The sequence below is a fragment of the Empidonax traillii genome, unplaced genomic scaffold (genome assembly GCF_003031625.1).
Source record: "Empidonax traillii isolate 1590-97213 ecotype Southwest subspecies unplaced genomic scaffold, ASM303162v1 scaffold1566:size175904, whole genome shotgun sequence".
Taxonomy (NCBI): domain Eukaryota; kingdom Metazoa; phylum Chordata; class Aves; order Passeriformes; family Tyrannidae; genus Empidonax; species Empidonax traillii.
In genome coordinates this window covers 1-18,465 of record NW_020956759.1, presented here as the reverse complement: position 1 = coordinate 18,465, position 18,465 = coordinate 1, and the positions used below count along the sequence as shown (strand labels likewise).

The window sequence follows — 18,465 nt, the reverse complement described above, 5'->3', positions numbered from 1 at the left end:
ATGCTTTAGATCAAGAAATAGGTTTCAAGCAATCTGCATAATAAAGAATTCAGACTCCATTGCACAGAGAGGTAGCACAGTGTACATAGCTGAAAATGATCTTGCTGCAAGAGCTAAGTATCTAATAATCATAGGATCTGTAAATAGTTCTAGTAATAGACATGCATTTCACATAGAGAATAAAATTTCTTCTAAGCAAATCATATTCACACCAGCATACTGAGCTCACCTTTCCAATTCAAACAGTTTCTTGCAAATTCCACAACTGCTAACTGCATTCCCAGGCAAACTCCTAGAAAAAAAAAACCAAAATCCCCAGAATTTAACAGGACAAAGCAGGGCTGACTAAGTACTTGCTCTTCTATCTTAGACTTGACTACTCTGAAATCTTGGTACTCAGTGTATATGCACAGACCTATAAAAAGCTAAATCAAAAGTGGCTCCTCAATGTAAAATTCACACTTCAAACTTGGCATGCTGTAAATACCTGTGACACAATTATGTGCTTTAAGCCCTTTCAAAGCTTTTTTTTCCTCCTGTCTATTTTACCAGTAATTACTGCAAAGACAAACAGAAGCTGAAAGCCTGGGTATATCCAGATTCAAAGTTTGCTTTGGCAGCTACTCAGACACTTAAAAAATCATAAGAAATGTGTAGTAGGAAAGTAAGCTTGAGAGGCACTTATACAAACAGCACTAAGTTATAGGTCATAGCTTCAAGATGACTTTACCATAATAAAATGTACCAGTAAATCAAACAAAATAATGTAAAAAATGCATCCAACAAAGACACCTATGTTTTCTGCACACTATTAAACATGTATAGTTATAGTGATTTGATTACAATGAGAAGCAAAGACTCTCCATTTAAAATGTGAACATAGCAAATAAAACCTTGGGAATAGGGGTAGTCTTCATTTCCTTCCTTATACAGATGTAGCACACAACTATGACCCTGGGCATTATTTACATGGAAAATATCCAACCCATCACATGTACTTCCCTAAGACAGAATCCTTCCTCAGTGTGGGTTTAATTTTACTTTTTTTTGGTCAAACCAATTAGCTTGCTATACATCTCTAAAACACAGTAATTTCTGTTTCTAACAATCTTACCAAGAAAAGGTTTTTTTTTTGATCTTGCCCAGGAGATAGCTTGGAGTTTGCCTTCTGTTCCCCTAATTCCAAACCCTCCTGGGACCAGAATGCCACTGTAATGACAGCCATATATAAAAGAATCAACATGTAGAATCACATCAGCACAGGAAATCCATACAAACTGAAGACTTTTGAGGAAACAAGCAAGGACAGTGCATGAAAGGCATGTTTTGTATGAACATTCTGAATACAAAGAATTTAAATCTGGAGATTTGTTTCATCTACCCACCCCAGCTCTCTTCTGACTAGCCTCATGCTTCACAGCGAAATTCTGACTGCTTAAATACATATTGCTCAAATAAACTACCTACACATTCACTATTCTAGGATCTCAACACCAAAACTTTGAATCTACTAAGCAATAAAGTAGAAACTAAAAGCATTTTGACAACAAACAATATACCTTTAGAAATACAAATTGAAATCCTGGCAGTGATTCTTAACAGAGACATTTGCAGAGTGTCAAAAGCATTTACAAACACCTTTTGCTGACCTGCACTGTAAAGAAAGTCCAGCTATCCAAAAAAAACAAAACAAGAACAACCCTAACCCAACAACCAAACAACTGCAACTTGTCTAAAGGGATTAAAGTAGAGTTTGAGGGTATAGGTTGATACTTCATTTGCTATGTCTGAAGCTTGTCACCAACCACGTAATATATCCCTTTACATAAGTAAACAGAAGTTTTGATGCATTGAGAAATTATCCGATTTATTGCAGCATTTTTCAGCATATGCAATCAATATCAAGGTCTGCATTTGGGATACAGAATACCCAACATCACTTACTCTGCTTTGCACAGTTTGTGCCATGCCTGGTGATATTTCACTGAGTTCTCAGCTTCTGTAGAACGTTCAAGTTCTGTTGAATCTATGTACTAATAAAGAAAAACAGGCAATCAAATGGTCTTTTTTTCCACAGAAAGAACAGCATATAGTATATAATCAAGCATTAAGAAAAATTATTAAGCATTTCAAGTGAATTTCCAAATAAACCTGTAACAACTTCACTGAAGAACCAGTACTTGCTTTGAGGACACAGTGTTTACTCCAGTTGCAGCAATCCACGCCCCTTTTTTGCACATAGCTCAGAAGTTCTGCCTGCCAACAGTCCTGTTTGGTATCCTCCAGGCAATCAGACTTGCTACAGTGCTTCACATAACTGTGTACCCAGGTTATCTTCCTATGGCAATCAGGAACCAGTCAAGGAGTGGTGCTGACCTTTTCCTGACAGCCAAGATGTTCACTTTCCTGCCTTTTGGATGCCACAGTTTATCTGACTTTATTACAAGACTGGATAAACCTGCATTGTGTTTGAAAAAGGCATTTCTGGGGAGTTTTGTGTAGTAAGGAGACACATCATCTATGCTCTACTAGAAACACTGCATTAGAATCTCTAGTGCCATTAAGCAGCACAGCTCCTGAGGTACCACTCGAGTGAAGTAAGATGGCTATGTACTGCACTGGCGACACAAAAGATCAGAGTTTGATTCTGGGTTTTGTCAGTCTTCTCCTCAGAATAACATAATTAATCACATCCTGCTGTAGAGTCCATCCACCACAAAAATGAGATCCTCCAAACTGACAGAACTCACCCGTGTGCAGAGAAACGAACCTGACAAGAAGCTTGTTGACAGTTTTCCAGACAGATAGGACTGCCTTCTAGAACTACTACTGAATGCTGTTATTCTATACTAGAATACTACAGGACCTACTAAAAGGACATTTTATCATGCTTGGAGGTTGGAAAGAGAAACTAATTACAGTTTAAGTTAATAGTAATTTCCTGGCCAAATATATTGAGCAGGCACATTGCTCACTTCAAGCAGCATCAACATTTCATCATTCAGATGAAGCAGTTCATTCAGAGCACAGCATTCTCTCAAGAGCCTTTGGGCAAAAACACTTAAAGGAGGTTAGGACGTGCAGGTAAGTACGGCAGGAGCCCTTGTCTGTTAACCTTTTGGCACTGCACTGGAGCTCAGCAATCATCAGCTCCCATGCCTGTTAATGCAGAAGCCCCACCAAAATTAAGACCAGGTGCACACAAAGCTATGTGTTTGCAGACAAGGCACCTTTCACTTCTTTGATAAAAGCAAAGCTATTTTACATATCAAAAAAATTTCCCACCATGCAGCTGCCAGTAACACTATAGTGACAGAATCACATAGGTCAGAAAGGACCTTGTGGGGTCTCCAGCCCAACCCTCTACTCAAATCAAGACAAACTGGAGCAGGCTGCTCAGGGTCATTTCCAGCCAGGATCTAAAAATCTCCAGGGATCAATATGAAACCAACTTTTTGTAGTATTTGCTCATAATCTTCCCAGGGAACAAGGAGAGGCTGACCACCTGCTATTCTTGCTTTTTTTTTCTTTTTTTAAGATTGGTACAAGATTTGCCCTGCTCTAGTCAGAGAATCACAAAATCACTAAGGTTGGAAAGGATCCTTGAATCCAGCCACTTACCCAGCACTACCAAGTCCACCACTAAACCAATTCTCAAGAGAAAAGTGAAATTTAACTTTGGTAGTAAATACAAATTTGCAGGTAAAGTCTGTTTTTTCATCAGATCCAGTTTTGAGTAACTTCAGTATTCCCTTCAGATAACTTTAGTTCCGAAAAAAATAATTAAATCTGTAAACACTTCTTTTAAAAAATTAGATGCTTGGCCTGTCTGTATTTATCTGCATGATTCATTTTCTAGTTTTCACATGAATTAAAACTGCCTCAATGATGGGAACTAGTAGGGTATCACAGAATTATACAATAGTAGATTCAAACTATTCCTGAAAGCAAAAGCCAAAAATATCCTCACCATTAAATCCAGTTTGTAATTAATTGCCAGCGCAGAGTGTTCCAGAGCTTTGAAAACAGATGCATAGCAGTCACTTAGCTTTGTGTACTTGCCAACGAGAGCTATGGAACACACCTTCAGCAACCTTTCATATCTGACAAAAACAAGTTTTTCAGTTACTACATCAAATTTCACGAAGAAAACATTTTAAGTGTTTCCTTTTTATTTAACTCCACAAAATATCTTATAAAATTTCCAAACTGACCATGTTTTTAAACTTAGACCATTCACAGGTGTTGATCAGCACCTGGACTCCAGTTCAGTCTGGTGACTTCACAATAGCTAAAAATCTAACTTGAATTAAAACACTTATAAAAAAAGCAGCAGGATGTAGAATACCTGCAAGCCATTTTCTTCCATTTCATTAGAAGATCACTTGGCTGGTCATCAATAGGTAAATTTAACCTCTGTTTAAAATACTTAATGATGCCTTGCTCCTCCAACAGGATTGGTACTCGATAAGTAGAAGAAACATCATGAATAAATATCACCTAGCAAAAGAAAGCATAACATGAAAGACTTATCTAAAATTTTTCACAGGAAACATACATTCTATTTTTTGGATACTACATGCATTTTTTCATTCTATATACATTCTTATTTTTAAATACTTTTCCTTTGAATGAGCAGGACAGCTTGGCAGCTACCATCCTAAAAACATAACATTAAGAACGAATCACTAACTGCTCTGAGTTACAGTTGTGCTGACTTTGGAGACTGCTATAATCCTGAAACAAGCTAAAGACATTGCTTTTGTCTTGACAGTACATACAGTCAAGAGAAGAGGGAGGACTCACTTCAAATAAATAAAATAAAAATCCACTTAGAGGAAGACTCTGGACAAAACAGCACATGGTCTTCATGGACTAGTTATGACAGTCCTGGAAGTCAGTTCCGGGCACACAAAACACAGGAAAATAATCAGGAGTAGTCACCATAGATTCACCAAGGGAAGGTCATACTCAACCAATCTGATAAACTTTTATGATTAAGAGACTGGCTTGGTAGATAAGAGGAGAGCAGTGGATATCATCTACCTGCACTTCAGGAAGGCTTTTAACGCTATCTCCTCTAAGATCCTCATAGACAGCCTGTTCACGTATAGATGAGCAGACAGTGAGGAAACTGTCAGAATGGCTGGGCCCAGAGGGTGATGATCAGGAGCACAGAGTCTAGCTGAAAGCCAGTAATTAGCAGAGTACCCCAGGGGCCAGTACTGGACTCAATCCTGTTTAACATCCTCATTAATATTATTATATATTATATTATATTATATTATATAATTATATATTCTGTAATATGTATTATATTACATTATTAAGTCTGGATCATGGGGCAGAGCACACCTTCAGCCAGTTTTCAGATGACATCAAAGTGGTACATAAGTGGCTGACAGGGCAGAGGGCTGTGCCACCACCCTCCTAACAGGCAGAAGAAATGGGCTGACAGGAGCCTCAAGAAGTTCAACAAGGGTAAGTGCAAAGCCCTGTATGGGGCAGAAGCAACACCAGGTACGACTGCATGGGGCCACCCAGACGGAAAGCAGCTTAACAAGAAACGACCTAGTGGAGACCAAGTTGAACATGAGCCAACCTGTGGCACCCTGGGCTGCACGAAAACCATTCAGGTACTACTCTAAAAGGTAGAAATTTGGAAAAAAAAGGAACAGTGCCATGAAGACAGCTCTCTCCCTGCAATGGAGCTCTTGGGGCAGTTCAGCTGTGCATGTTGCTCTTGGTCCAGTTAGACTGGCATAGTAACTGCAGTTGAGATCTGAGCATGTATATGCTTATACACAGCCTGATACTGCTAGAAGAACACACACCATTTCTCTCTGATCGAATTTTCAGTTGTCCCTCTCTTGCTGAAGAGGAACCACAAAGGTATTTCTGAAGGATTTTCTGGAAGCTAGCTTGATAAAGGATGTTGTATTTCACAGAAAGTATAAGATGGAAGGAATGAGGGGCGAGGGGTGTGAAGCAATGGCCACACTGTTCTCTAAGTCCTCATCCGGAATCTCGCTATCAAAAGCTTTTTCTTACATATCTGCAGAGAGAGAGGTCAGCACTGACACATATTTGAAATACCACATAACTACTTGCATCTATTTTGCATTTTTACATAGCAAAAATATTAAAGAGCATTTGATTTCTCAAAATTAATGTCTGAATAACAATTAATCACCAACTATTAAGCAAAAATCACACATGAATAATAAAAGGATATATGACTACACAGTAGATATTCTAAACATGTTGGAAGAGGATAAATAGCCTATTACATATGATCACAGTAAGAGTGTTCATGTGGCTGCAATCATCTATGGACATAAGCAAATCATCTGACTTTAACCACACTTTGTTCATCCATTACTACAATCACCTGAGATCATTTATGGGCAATAACCAGCCAGAGTTGTGAAAACTGTGCAGTTTCAAGCTATGTATAGCAACTAACTGTGCAGTCAAAACCTATTGCTTTGATTAGATTTTACATAACATGCATTTAAATTATTAATGACTGTTTGACATAAAACTTATCATACAAACTCCCAGTATTTTTAAAATACTATAGTGTACAGGACAGCAAGATAAAAATGATAAAAACAATTGCATGTTAACAAAGCAGTCTGAAGTTGAAAACAGAAATGTGCAGAAATATTTATATGCTTTCCTACATGTTTAAATTATGACAAATAAAATATTAAAGTACTGACCTGCTCAGGCTCCACATGACAAAACATGGAAATCTTTTCCTTTACTGCCATTTCTATAGGTTTTGCACTTCTGCAGACTATCTGTCATAACAGAAGGAAAAATTTCAAATATTTATTAGGCAAACCAATAGAAGAGCCTCAATACTTCATAAAGAAATTCATCTCCTTCGGAAGCAGAGCATAAACAAATGTGCCTTTTATACTCTTTCCCCTCTTTTAGAGTTCTACAATATGTCATAGCTCACAAATAATCTACTAGCAAGGCAGAAGTAAACCAGTCACCTACCCATACTGACAGATTTTTATTTATCTTTCACTGACACTCTGCAATACTGCTTCCTCATGTTCTCCTCTCTTGCAGCTGCTACTGTAATAGTATGTCTAAAGTCTAGCAGCTCTGTAAATATGAGTAATATGATGAATCGGAATACTGTCCTCTTATCAGGAAGATCAGATTTAAATTTAGAGCATTAATACTTAGCTTACATGCATATTTCTAGTATTTCAGTAGTTTAGCATCTTCTTGTAATTTTTAATTTCCATATCATGACAAAAAGAATGAGGCCAAAGATGAGAAAACTATTTCATAATTGTGTGGGGTTTTTTACTGCTTCAATTATTCTGCTAGTATTTTGCTGATACATTTGAAACTCAGTAATTTTAGAATATATTTATCATTTTTAAACAATGAAGAAAATTACTATAGGTTTTCGTGATTGTTCAAAGGGGTCTTATGTAACTCCAGGCAACTAGCTCAAAATACAGAACTGCTTTATCAGTTGATAACTCTGTCTACTACCTTAAGTTATTTTGAAACCTGAAAGTATAACAGAAAGTAGGATGATCCTATTACAAGATTAATTCACTATTTTCCCCATCTTTCTAGCAAATGCATGTACTTAATGCATTAAGCCCGTTCATTCAGAAACTTGTAGCTCACCTTTGATCACCTTATTAATGCAGTTTAGCTACGCTGATATTGATGAAGTCTAACTAACTTCCCCTACTTAGTGCACATTCAAATGAAAAAAGTATCAGGAAACAATCTGTACATTCTACTCAAGTAAGCACAACTCATACTTAAAAATGTGGTACAGTTTGAAGGTGAATTCATAAACCTTGACAGTATGAGCACATGATTAAATCCATTTTGAAAACTATAATTAATTTTGCTGAGGCAAATTTAAAGCTAATGCAGACAGAGAAATCAAAAACATCAGAATCACCATGAAAATAAAGAAACTACAATAACAACAGTGGCAGAGACACATCTCAAAGAAACATAACACACAGAAGATGAGGAACAATTGAAATGAACAGGACAGCACTGGCAAGCGTATACTCGGTTTAGTAAGTGCTGTAGCAGAGTACATCGTATCTGCAGCTATAGTGTGTTCATTAGGCACTTAGGACACCCCACAGAGAACAGAAAGGCTCTTGCACACACAGCTGAGACCATCCCAGCATGCCACCTCAGGAAGCCTGGGAACAGGCAGTGAGGCAGCAGGTATTCAGGACAGGACAAGCCAAGTTCAGATTAGGCATCCTGGCAGTGCAGGTTATGGACGAAGCCCTCCTGATGCTGCTGGAGAAGCTTCCCTGTGCACTGTCTTGGCCTTGGGACCCTGCCCAAGAGAGTTACCATTTAAAGACTGTCTTAAAGCAGCACTCAAGGAACTTTGTAAGGGCGCCAGGAGGCTACACTCTGAGTGTAATCCCTTGCTGCTTTAGCAGTCAACAGCAGCAATCACAAAAAATAAAAAAAGATACTGTGCTTCTGGCAGTCCCAGAACTGCCACAGGCAAGAACTCAAGATGTGAGAAAGTGACTACATTTGTCTGTTTTCTTTTTATTACACACACTCACGTAACAAGCTTTTTAAAAATTTTTATTTTCTGGGTGGGGAGGGGAAGGAGAAGTCAGGCACTGGCAATTATCTTAAAGGCCTTCAAAAATGACATGCAACTTTCCCTATGCAATTAGCACCTCAAGACGGATTTTGAAGTTTAGGCCCTGAAGCTTGGAATACAGCATTGCATTAATAAAAGTCCTTCCCTCCACAAGATGACTACAATTACCAAGTCACAACAATTTGAAGTTAAACACATCCTTCATATATCCTGTTTATAAATCCATTGGTTTTGTGGTTATAAAAACACTCATTCATACGTGTAAAATGCAAGAACTCAAAAAAATCAGAGAGAAGCACAACACAGAATTTAAATGTGTGACTATACTTTTAAGAGTAATTTTTCCTTTTTGAGCACATACACATAGCTTCTTCTTAATCACACATAAAAAGAAATTCGTGAGAATGTTAGGAGCCAGAAACATTCTGGTTCTTCCCACAAAGCAAACTGAGATTTCAGATTATTTTTAGCACTGAGGAATTATTTTTGCAAAAAGATTTCTTTAAAAGAACATAGCTACATTCCCAAGATATTGCAAGGAGTTAGTTCAATTAAGTTAACTTTGAGTCAACTTGAGTAATTTGATCTCCTGTGGCTTTAGTGAAGCAGTGCAGCACATATTTTGCACTTCTTGTTTCTCCTCAGAGACTAAGGCTTATTCTTTGAGCATAGGTTATGCAAGGACATTTCTAGATGAACTATCAATAAAAATCTGTATTTACTGACTCACCAAATCTGGAGACAAGCCTAGACCCCTTAGTGCTCGAACACTGTTCTGTGTTGGTTTTGTCTTCTGTTCACCAGTGGCGTTAGGCTGGAAAGGCACATTTTGAAAGCTTGAATAAGCAACCAACCTCTACTAAGAGAACAGTTACAGATAAAGGAGAAAATTCATTGCAAGTAATATTTGCAGGACCTAAACATGTAAGTAATAAACATATAAGTAATAAACATATAAGTAATTAACAGTGGTGCCATTTCTAAGAAATACTCTGAAGAAACCCCAAAACCCTAATTCAGGTCAGGTTTATTTTGTCTTTTTTATTCTTTCACAGAAAAGTTTCAATATAATTGACACAGAAGAATAATAATGTTCTAAAAATTGGATTTTGTTAATAAATTGAGAGTGTCGAACACAGCACAAAGCCTCCAGTGACTGTCTTTGGAAATATTCAGATGTAGTAAATAATTCTGTTCCCAAATACACAGAATTAATCCTACCAATTGCTGATCAATCCATAGCTGTAGTTAATAATAAGAACCTTTTAAATTTGTTCAAGTGAAATCACATCATCATTACCAACTATTGCTTACAAAAATCTCCTCAGTGAATACTTACATCTCGTAAAGTAAAATTTAGAGTTCAAATGAAAAAGTACTTTTAGCCCTGTACAAAGAGCTGTAGTGGTCTTGACTCCAGCATAAAAGGGCTAATGGGACAAGTAAACAAATACAAATACCAACCCAGAGTGAAATTATTTTATTAATTCTCATAACTTACCTGTGGTACTAGGCTAACATGGATGTTACAGAAGTTCTCTCTTTTTGCTTTGAACTGAAACTGTCTAAATGCTTCAACAAATGGCATTCCTTCAATATCTCCAATGGTTCCACCCAGCTGAAAAGCAAAGCTTAGATATATCAGTGGCAAAAAGAAAAAAGAGAAAAAAAAGTCTCTCTTATATACTTCAACATGTTTTCTGAACTTTTTTGTCTTAAAAAAACCTGACAAATACATAAGCTTCCCATGGAAAGATGTTTATGCTACTGAATAATACATGCTTTCACACTGCCATCAAAGTGTTGAACCAGTAATCAAGAGTTAGGCTGATGTGAAGGTTTTTGCACAGGAGACCTTTATTTTCCTGTCTGATTAAGAAACAGTAGTGATCAACAAGATACAGACATTTCCCACTATCACCAAGGCTTTCCAACATCAATAAATGTTTATTATCAAATATTTATTACCAAATCAAAATGCAAGACTAAGTTCATGCTAAAGCTTATTTATAAAGATGTCTTTATAGATGTCTTTCAAAGACACATAGAGCTGTAGTAGACTAAGCACTGAAGAATGCAGTTTAACACCTAAGTCTGACAAAACAGTTGTGTTTCAGAATGATCCTTCTCTGCCACCAAGTGGCTTTCGACAGAACTGCATATTTCTGTTCATCCAGTACCAGAAAAACTTCTGATAAGTACATTTGTACATAGCACACATGTTCGGTCTAACTCCTTCATGATTTTGCCATGGAAAATGTTACAATTATTCTTAGAGTACTGAAGAAAAATACTTTTATCAGGCTGGAGGTACAAGTGTATAACAAGAAAAGAAAATAAACCCTCTACATGGAGAAAGCAGAAAATTAGGACTGAAGTTAAAGGGCTGATAAGACCATCACTCATTTATGTTCTTGTGCAACTTCTGTATTTATTCTTCTCATATTGTTTGAAATGAAATGTTTGACTCTTACTGTGCACATCATAAAAAAAGATCTATACTGATAAGTATATTTCAATCAAGACAGATTCTTCTCCCTCAGAAATACTGAGCAATTGTGCTGCCTGGGTCGTAAAGTTTATTGCACTGTTGATTATGGTCATCACTTCTGGCATTAAATCTATGACATATTCTTCTGTCAAATTCTCAAGTATAATCTTTTCCTGTATTGTCTGCTGCAATAGTAATACTAGCAATTAGTGTCTTTCCTCCTCTCAGTGCCCTACTATGTTTCCATTGTGCAGAACATCAGGTTAAGTGATTAACAAGGTTGCTGCCAAAGGTCTTAAACAAGAGAAAGTGGGAAACCAACTTACACATTATTTAAATCTATGCCTTTAAACATGACCACAAGCAACAAGATGGACATTTGAAATCCTAGGGAAAGCTAGAATGTTACTCCTATTGACCACAAGAGATTTCAAGTATCACACGAGTTTTCTCAATCCTATTAGCAGTAAAAAGCTTCAGTCAAATGTCTGGATCTTGGAATACGCAGTTCACATCACAGTACCTGCCTGCTTTAATTCTGTAAGTTAATAAACTCTTAAGCACCTCAGTTTCAGCACTATTCTAAAATAAATTTAGTCAAATGGAAGTTGTAGGGATAAGACCACACCTATCACTTTTAGAACAAACCAAATAATATAAAACATGTCTTTATATTGTTGTTGTCTGTAAAACTTCAGTCTGACCTTTTCACCGTATGTAGCAAAGAGAAAGCAAGCTACTATTTTATGTTCATTGCAGATAGATAACCCAAAAGGTTCCATACTTGCCTCAATTACACAAATTTGTGGCTCCTGTCTGTCATCATCCACTGGAACTTTTGCCTGGTTCATTACCCATTCCTGAACTGCATCAGTGATGTGTGGAACAACTACAAGACAAAATCAAAGAAGGTAAGCCTAGTTTACCTTACCTTAGTTTAATTTCTGCATTCAAAGGGAGAAAAATGAACAGCAAGTCAAGAGGAAACTACTAGGTCCTTTCTCTATTCCTCCTTGCCTTGAACCCAGAACCCTAACGTTACATGAATATGCCCATATCTCTTGGAAGGGAGAAAGTAAGGTGGTGCAGCAAGGAGCAGCCTGTTCTAGCTGATTGCTTCTTTTGTGAAGACTGAATGGACTAGTATCCCCCAAAATTAAAAATATTACCTTGAACCGTTTTCCCCAGGTAATCACCATGTCTTTCTTTATTAATGACATGCTGATATATCTTTCCAGTGGTGATATTGTTATCTTTATAGAGATTGATGTCCAAAAATCTCTCATAATTTCCCAAATCCAAATCAACTTCTCCACCATCATTCAATACAAAAACTTCACCTGAAAAAAAAAGTGAAAACAGACAGGAAAACAATAAAAAAATCAGAAATTATTAAACACCCAGCAGGAATACCAAAAATGTCTTAAAATAGAAGAATTTTTCTTTTAAATGACAGAACAACACATCAATAAAGCACATACTGCAACTCAATCTACATTGCCATTCTGTGAGACTTAATATCCAAGTCATTAGTTTTACATCTAATGTCTGTCCCTCAGACACATACAGTTTTGCAAATAAATAAAAGCTGTATTGTCAAAATATTTAAGTGACTTTTAAATATTTAACCAGCATTTCAACAGCTCTACAACTCATCATCAGAAGGTAACAATCTCCAGGAATCATAAATGAGCAACAAAATAATAATCTACTTGTAGGAGACAAAATCTGTGTTTTTACAAGCATGAATTCTACATGTTCAAAGTGTTTCACCATAAATTCTTGTTGTTTGAACCGATTCTAGTGATTAAGGCATGGATCAGGAGTAAAGTTATGATGAATATGTTTCTTCAAACATGATCGCTTTCTTATTCAGTTGTTCCACTCTGTGTATTTGGTTCACTATGTCCACAGCAAGGGTTATTTCTGACACTGAAAAAATTAATTAAAGTATCTTCAAGGTTTCCTTAGGCCTCTAAAGACTCTCTAAATTCTGAATCTAGTCAACTTCTGAAGGAACTAAAGATGCTAGATCTTGAGGTAAGGCTGGAAAGCTCTTCAGAAAAACTGTAAAACATTTTGCCCAATGAAGCAATGGCTAAGGAAGTTACAGGACTAATGCACACACACACCAAAAAAACCCACCCCAACCAACCAACCAAAAAAACCAAAAACAACAGCAAAACCCCTCATTTCCCCTGAAGGTATAACGTGGACTACAGAAACAGATATTCCACCAAGGTACAACACTCCACTTGAATTAACAGCCTAACAAATCACCCCAATGTGTGCAACAGAGTGGAAGATTTAAGATTTCCGCCTGATTCTGTGAGGCACTTAGTACCTCCTCCATTTTAAGTCATCATTTCAGCCAACAAATTATTTGAGCCAACAGGTGTAGAGTGGAACCAACATTTCTCTTAAGCAGGCCTTGGAAGAATAAAAAAAATATACATTGTTAAAAAAAACTCTTTAGTTAACTGGAAATCGCTAAATTGAAATTCTTTGACTCAACCATATTTTTGTCAAAATGTTAACAGAAGAGGATCCCCATTCTGGTGTGTGTGAATTTTCATGTACTACCCAGCAAACTAGTTCTTCTTCACGAGCAGTAAGAAACTCAAGTGAAGAAAGGAATTACATGCCTTAGTGTTCCCTCTCCTCTGTACCTGATCCAAGGAAGGAATACATACATCCTCAGGAGTTTTAACACTTGCTCAACTGCCTAAGTAGCACCAGATGTGCTCCTGAAAGTGCAAAACTATTGGATTAGTTAAATTTTCCTTTTTGAGAGAGGTCTGACGAGCTGTGCTTTTCCTCCACTTAAAAAGCTAAGTGGTCTTTTTTCATTTCAGGAGATATACACATTTACCTTCAGTTCTAAAAATTTTGGTCTGGACTAAAATTAAGCATATAAAGTTGAAAAAATAATAATTAGAAATGCCTATTGGCTGAAGGTCCTTCAAAACCCATTGCTTTTAATAAATGTACAAGTAAAAAGCCACACAGCTGAAGGAACATTCAACATTTTAAATGCATGTCAAACTGTCTTGTAACTCATTAGCAACACAGTCAATACAACCAAGTTGGTTTAGACAGCTAACCAACCAAACTAAGCATCTACTGGAAAACTATATCATTAGCGGGCACTCTAAGCTTCACTGATGTTTTTTACTACATCCTCTCTGACTAAAATGAGAACTTAGGCTAAGTTTCATGAAGGCACTTAAACTAGAAGGCACTGACACCCAGAGAACAGCATTCACAAGTAACTGTTGAGGACTTAAGTTTCAAATAAGCTTTACAGCACTATTGAATTTTTTCCTAATCAAGTTGAACTGAAGATAGCATTGACTGAACAAGGCTTTCAGCTAGGATTTTCCCATTAAGGTGGTATTTTATAGAAAGGAAGCATCTGCTCATAATAGTATCTTCAACAAACAGGTTTTTCTTTACTTAGAGCAGACAGTACACTTCAGAACATATCAGAAGCAATAAACTTGCAAAACAATTCTAAAATTACTAAGTACCATACTACTGGCTTTTAAAAAACAAAACCAAAACACATTATTGTGAATACACATATTTATGCAAAAGGGAACAGCACCAGTCTTCATACCATGTTCATACGGCGAAAAGGTTCCGGCATCTATGTTTATGTAAGGATCAATTTTGATAGCAGTGACACGAAGACCACATGATTTCAGAATGGTGCCAATGCTGCTTGCAATGATCCCTTTGCCAATGCCTGAGATGACACCACCAGTCACTAAGATGTACTTCATTGGAAAATCAGCACACACACACACAGACCTTGAGCTGGAAACCTAAAACAAAGATGGACATCTCATGAATGCAATTTCATGTCAGGGAAAAAACCAGACTCAGTCTACAAAGAACTGAAGTTGAAATGACCTATGACCATTTTGGAAACTGGAGCAGGATTCACCTCTCCTAGCTTATACATTAATACATAAGCTAAGCACCTATATTGTCCCAAAACAGGTTCTTTCACCCAGTACATGAGAGGCTGATCCACACACAGCGTCGATGTATTTTATTTATTTCCATTTCTGCACAGAAAGGGGTGCTGAGTGGCAAATCCACAAAGCCAACAGGACCACTACCAATTCACAATGTATACTTTTTAGCAAACAAAAGCACTAATGTTCATTGGCTACAAGTTACATTTCTCCATCCCATCTGAAACAGGATGATGTGTGTGTCTCTTCCACCATTGAACTCATATTCCATTCAGGCAGTTGTGGAGGCTAATCCCCTGAAACAATTTTTGAACAATGATAGCATGACTCGCCACAGAGCAAAAACTCTAGGGTCAAGAAAATCTTTCCTTACTTAGAGATCCAATTCATCCAAAACACCACCAAATAACATGGGATCTAATGGCACTCAGTATAAATCAAAGCAGTACAGTTCTTACTCAGATGGTAGTAAGAAGTAGCCAGTGAATAAACACTGTATTTCTTCCCTTCACTATAACAAAAATAAGGCCGGGATCTTTGGGAGATTGAGTTCAGGAATTTAACAATGTTATCTATGCTCTTGCATTTATGGTAGTAGGAATTAATAAAATACTATATGCTTTTCGATATGGACAAAAGGAAGACCACAACCATTAAAAAAGTATTTAACTCAGGAGAAAAGGTTCATCAGGAATTAACTTTTGCCTGCCATTTAATTTGTAATTTTTCTAATAGCACAGACTTTCTGATTTGGACCCTAATACCTCTGTTTCAGACTATTCCTTTGTAACTCAGCTAATGCACTTTTCACATTTCATGAACATCTAAGCCATTTTCAAAGCTATTTTCAGGAAGAAGGGGGATAATTTTAACAACAAGTATAAATCTTGAGTTCGTGCCAATTCAGAACTCTAAAATCTCGTTTACAGGAGCCAAAATTAAAAGCTTGCTGTGATTCTAGGAAAAACAGCGATTTCCCAGAAGCCTCAGGAAACGCGATGTTTACTCGCAACAGAAACAGAGAACTCCGCGTGGTTTCGGACGTCACTTGTAAAAGGAGTGGGAAGCAGGGGAGGGAGAGCTGAAAGCGTACACTGCCAGAGATCCTTTCGCCGGGAACTGGCACACGAATTACTCTGTCCAGCCTTAGCCCCGGGAGCCGCCGCCTCCAGCCGGGATTTGCGGGCGCCGCACCCCAGACGAGCGGCCCCGCGCTGAGCGCTCGGAGCGCCGCGGCCGAGCGGGGAGAGGCCTCCGACTTACGTGGGTGCCGCGGGCGGGCGCTCCGACCGCGGCCCGGGGGGCGACGACGAGGAGGAAGCGCCGCGGGGCCGCCGGACCGCAGCGAACCGCCGGGGGAGGCGGCGGCGCCCCGGGGGAGCTGCAGGCGAGGCGGCTCCGAGCACAGGCGGGGCGGGACGCGGCAGCGCCCAGCGCTCGGCGCCGCGGGGCCCCCCACGCGACACGCGCGACAGTCGCGAGAGGTGCTGCCACTCCCGCTCCGCGCGCCTCCGCCCCTTTCCGCGCCTCCGCCCCTTTCCGCGCCTCCGCCCCTTTCCCCGCTCCCGCCCCTTTCCCCGTTCCCGCCCCTCTCCCCGCTCCCGCCCCTCTCCCCGCTCCCGCCGCCGCTCCCGGCGGAAGTGGCGCACGCGGAAGGAGCGCGGAGCGGCCGCCCCGGTTTCCGCAGGGCAGCGCCGGGACCCCCCGAGCGGGGCCGCCACCGCCCCCGGAGATGCTGCGCGGCCTGGGCAGCTGGTTGGGGCTGGAGCGGGCCGGGGAGGAGCAGCTGCTGCCCGCCGGGAACAGGAGCAGCCCTGAGGAAGAGCAGGAGGAGGCGGGTCCGGCCGCGCCGGAGCAGCAGCAGGAGCAGGAGCAGGGGGAGCTGCAGGAGGACTCGGAGGCGCTGCTCAGCCAGGCCAGGGGGCTCGGCAGTGAGTGTCTGGCGCTGCTCTGACATATGAACAGAGTGCACGGCTGCGAACGTGCCTTTCGGTTACCATTTATTTCGGAGTTGTTATCAAAACAGCAGCGTTTCCGTTCTGTTGGCGCTGTGGGAGGCGGGCTCTGTATTGATAGGATAGGCCTGTCTGTACAAAATTAATGCACTTCGTGAATTAGGTTGTGGGTTTTTTTTTTCTTAAGAAAATAATGGGGTTTGATAATTTTGAACTCGTCTGTCCTCATAGAATCATATAATGATTTGGGTTGGAAGGGATCTTAAAAATCACGTCATTCCACGCCTCCTGCCGTGGGCAAGGACACCTTATAGCCCGGTTGCTCAAAGCCCCGTCCAGACTGGCCCTGAACACTGCCAGGGATGGGGCAAAGCCGTAATTTGCTGTAAGATCCCTGCATTACTATAGTTTCATAGATAAAATTAATCCAAACTATGATCTGTATTTGTTACTAAAGGGCTTTTTAAAATTGATGCTCTGAAATGCTGGATCAGTATAATTTGAGAGGTTAATCTGAGATGGTTCTTGCCTCTGCTTTGTCTTGGGAAATCTGAACAGCAGCAGTTCTGCCTGTGTAAGTTTGATCAAATACTTGTCCTGTCTCATTGTGGTAAATTGATTCTAATCTGCTAATCGCTCTGGTTGTTCAGGAAGGAAGAAGGACTTTGAATTTCAGAAGTGTTGACTGTTACCAATATAAAAGTCCATCCCATAATTTGCTCTGGAAGCAAAAATTTGGTTTAGTGATCCATGGGTTCATTGTTTGTGACATCAGGGTAGATTGTTGTAGAAAAGCTTTTTGATAAAGATTTGCACATCGCTGTTTTAAAACATAATTCTAGAAGCATCTGCACGGCCAACAACAAGGGTAGCTATGTAGAAAAGATAGCACATTAAGAATTTCCCTGGCACATTAAGAGTTTTACTGGTAAAACCAAAGCCTTACAGCCTATTTTTTGCTCATTATCACACCGTTACAAAAGTTATGACACTTTTGCCAGTGTGAACTAATAATAAGATTATTGCTAGATATGTTTTCTTAATACAGGCATAGATTTGTAAAATGGGAGGAAAGTTTTTTGATCAGTTGAAGTGTTGTTTTCCACCACTAATTCTATTTTTCTAAGGCTAAGTATCACCTCATAATGAGGTTTTATAAGCACCATACTTCAAAAATGTATTTGCCCTTAATGAAAATAAAAAGCATTTTGCTCTTCAGCCCGGTTCAAGGACTGGCCAGAACTACTTTGTCCAACAATACCAGAATGTCACCAGAAAGCAAATGTCTGAGCACCTTTTGCACCTAACACAATTGCATATGAGAAAGTTTCCAGGGATACATGAAACAACCAATAAAAGCTGGTAGGGAGTGAGCAATAGAGTAGACTTCTGCTTCCTCTG

The 18,465-nt window shown here is 39.1% G+C and overlaps 1 protein-coding gene across 2 annotated transcripts in view; it reads right to left on the bottom strand.

Annotated features, from left to right (window-relative positions):
* Positions 1-16,476, bottom strand: part of LOC114070462 (CTP synthase 2) — a 61,145-nt gene extending 44,669 nt beyond the window's left edge. Inside the window, exons 1-12 of one of the 2 annotated variants that reach the window (XM_027907897.1) lie at positions 16,373-16,476; positions 14,746-14,953; positions 12,296-12,466; positions 11,915-12,015; positions 10,137-10,253; positions 9,366-9,449; positions 6,726-6,806; positions 4,349-4,500; positions 3,971-4,103; positions 1,945-2,033; positions 1,115-1,209; positions 230-292 (exon numbers count right to left, since the gene is read on the bottom strand). In XM_027907897.1, coding sequence (XP_027763698.1) covers positions 230-292; positions 1,115-1,209; positions 1,945-2,033; positions 3,971-4,103; positions 4,349-4,500; positions 6,726-6,806; positions 9,366-9,449; positions 10,137-10,253; positions 11,915-12,015; positions 12,296-12,466; positions 14,746-14,911 — 1,252 coding nt within the window. In that variant the 5' untranslated portion in view covers positions 14,912-14,953; positions 16,373-16,476. The remainder of the gene's footprint in view (positions 1-229; positions 293-1,114; positions 1,210-1,944; positions 2,034-3,970; positions 4,104-4,348; positions 4,501-6,725; positions 6,807-9,365; positions 9,450-10,136; positions 10,254-11,914; positions 12,016-12,295; positions 12,467-14,745; positions 14,954-16,372) is intronic. The other variant, XM_027907895.1, reaches the window with a different exon arrangement.
* Positions 16,477-18,465: the final 1,989 nt, after the last annotated feature.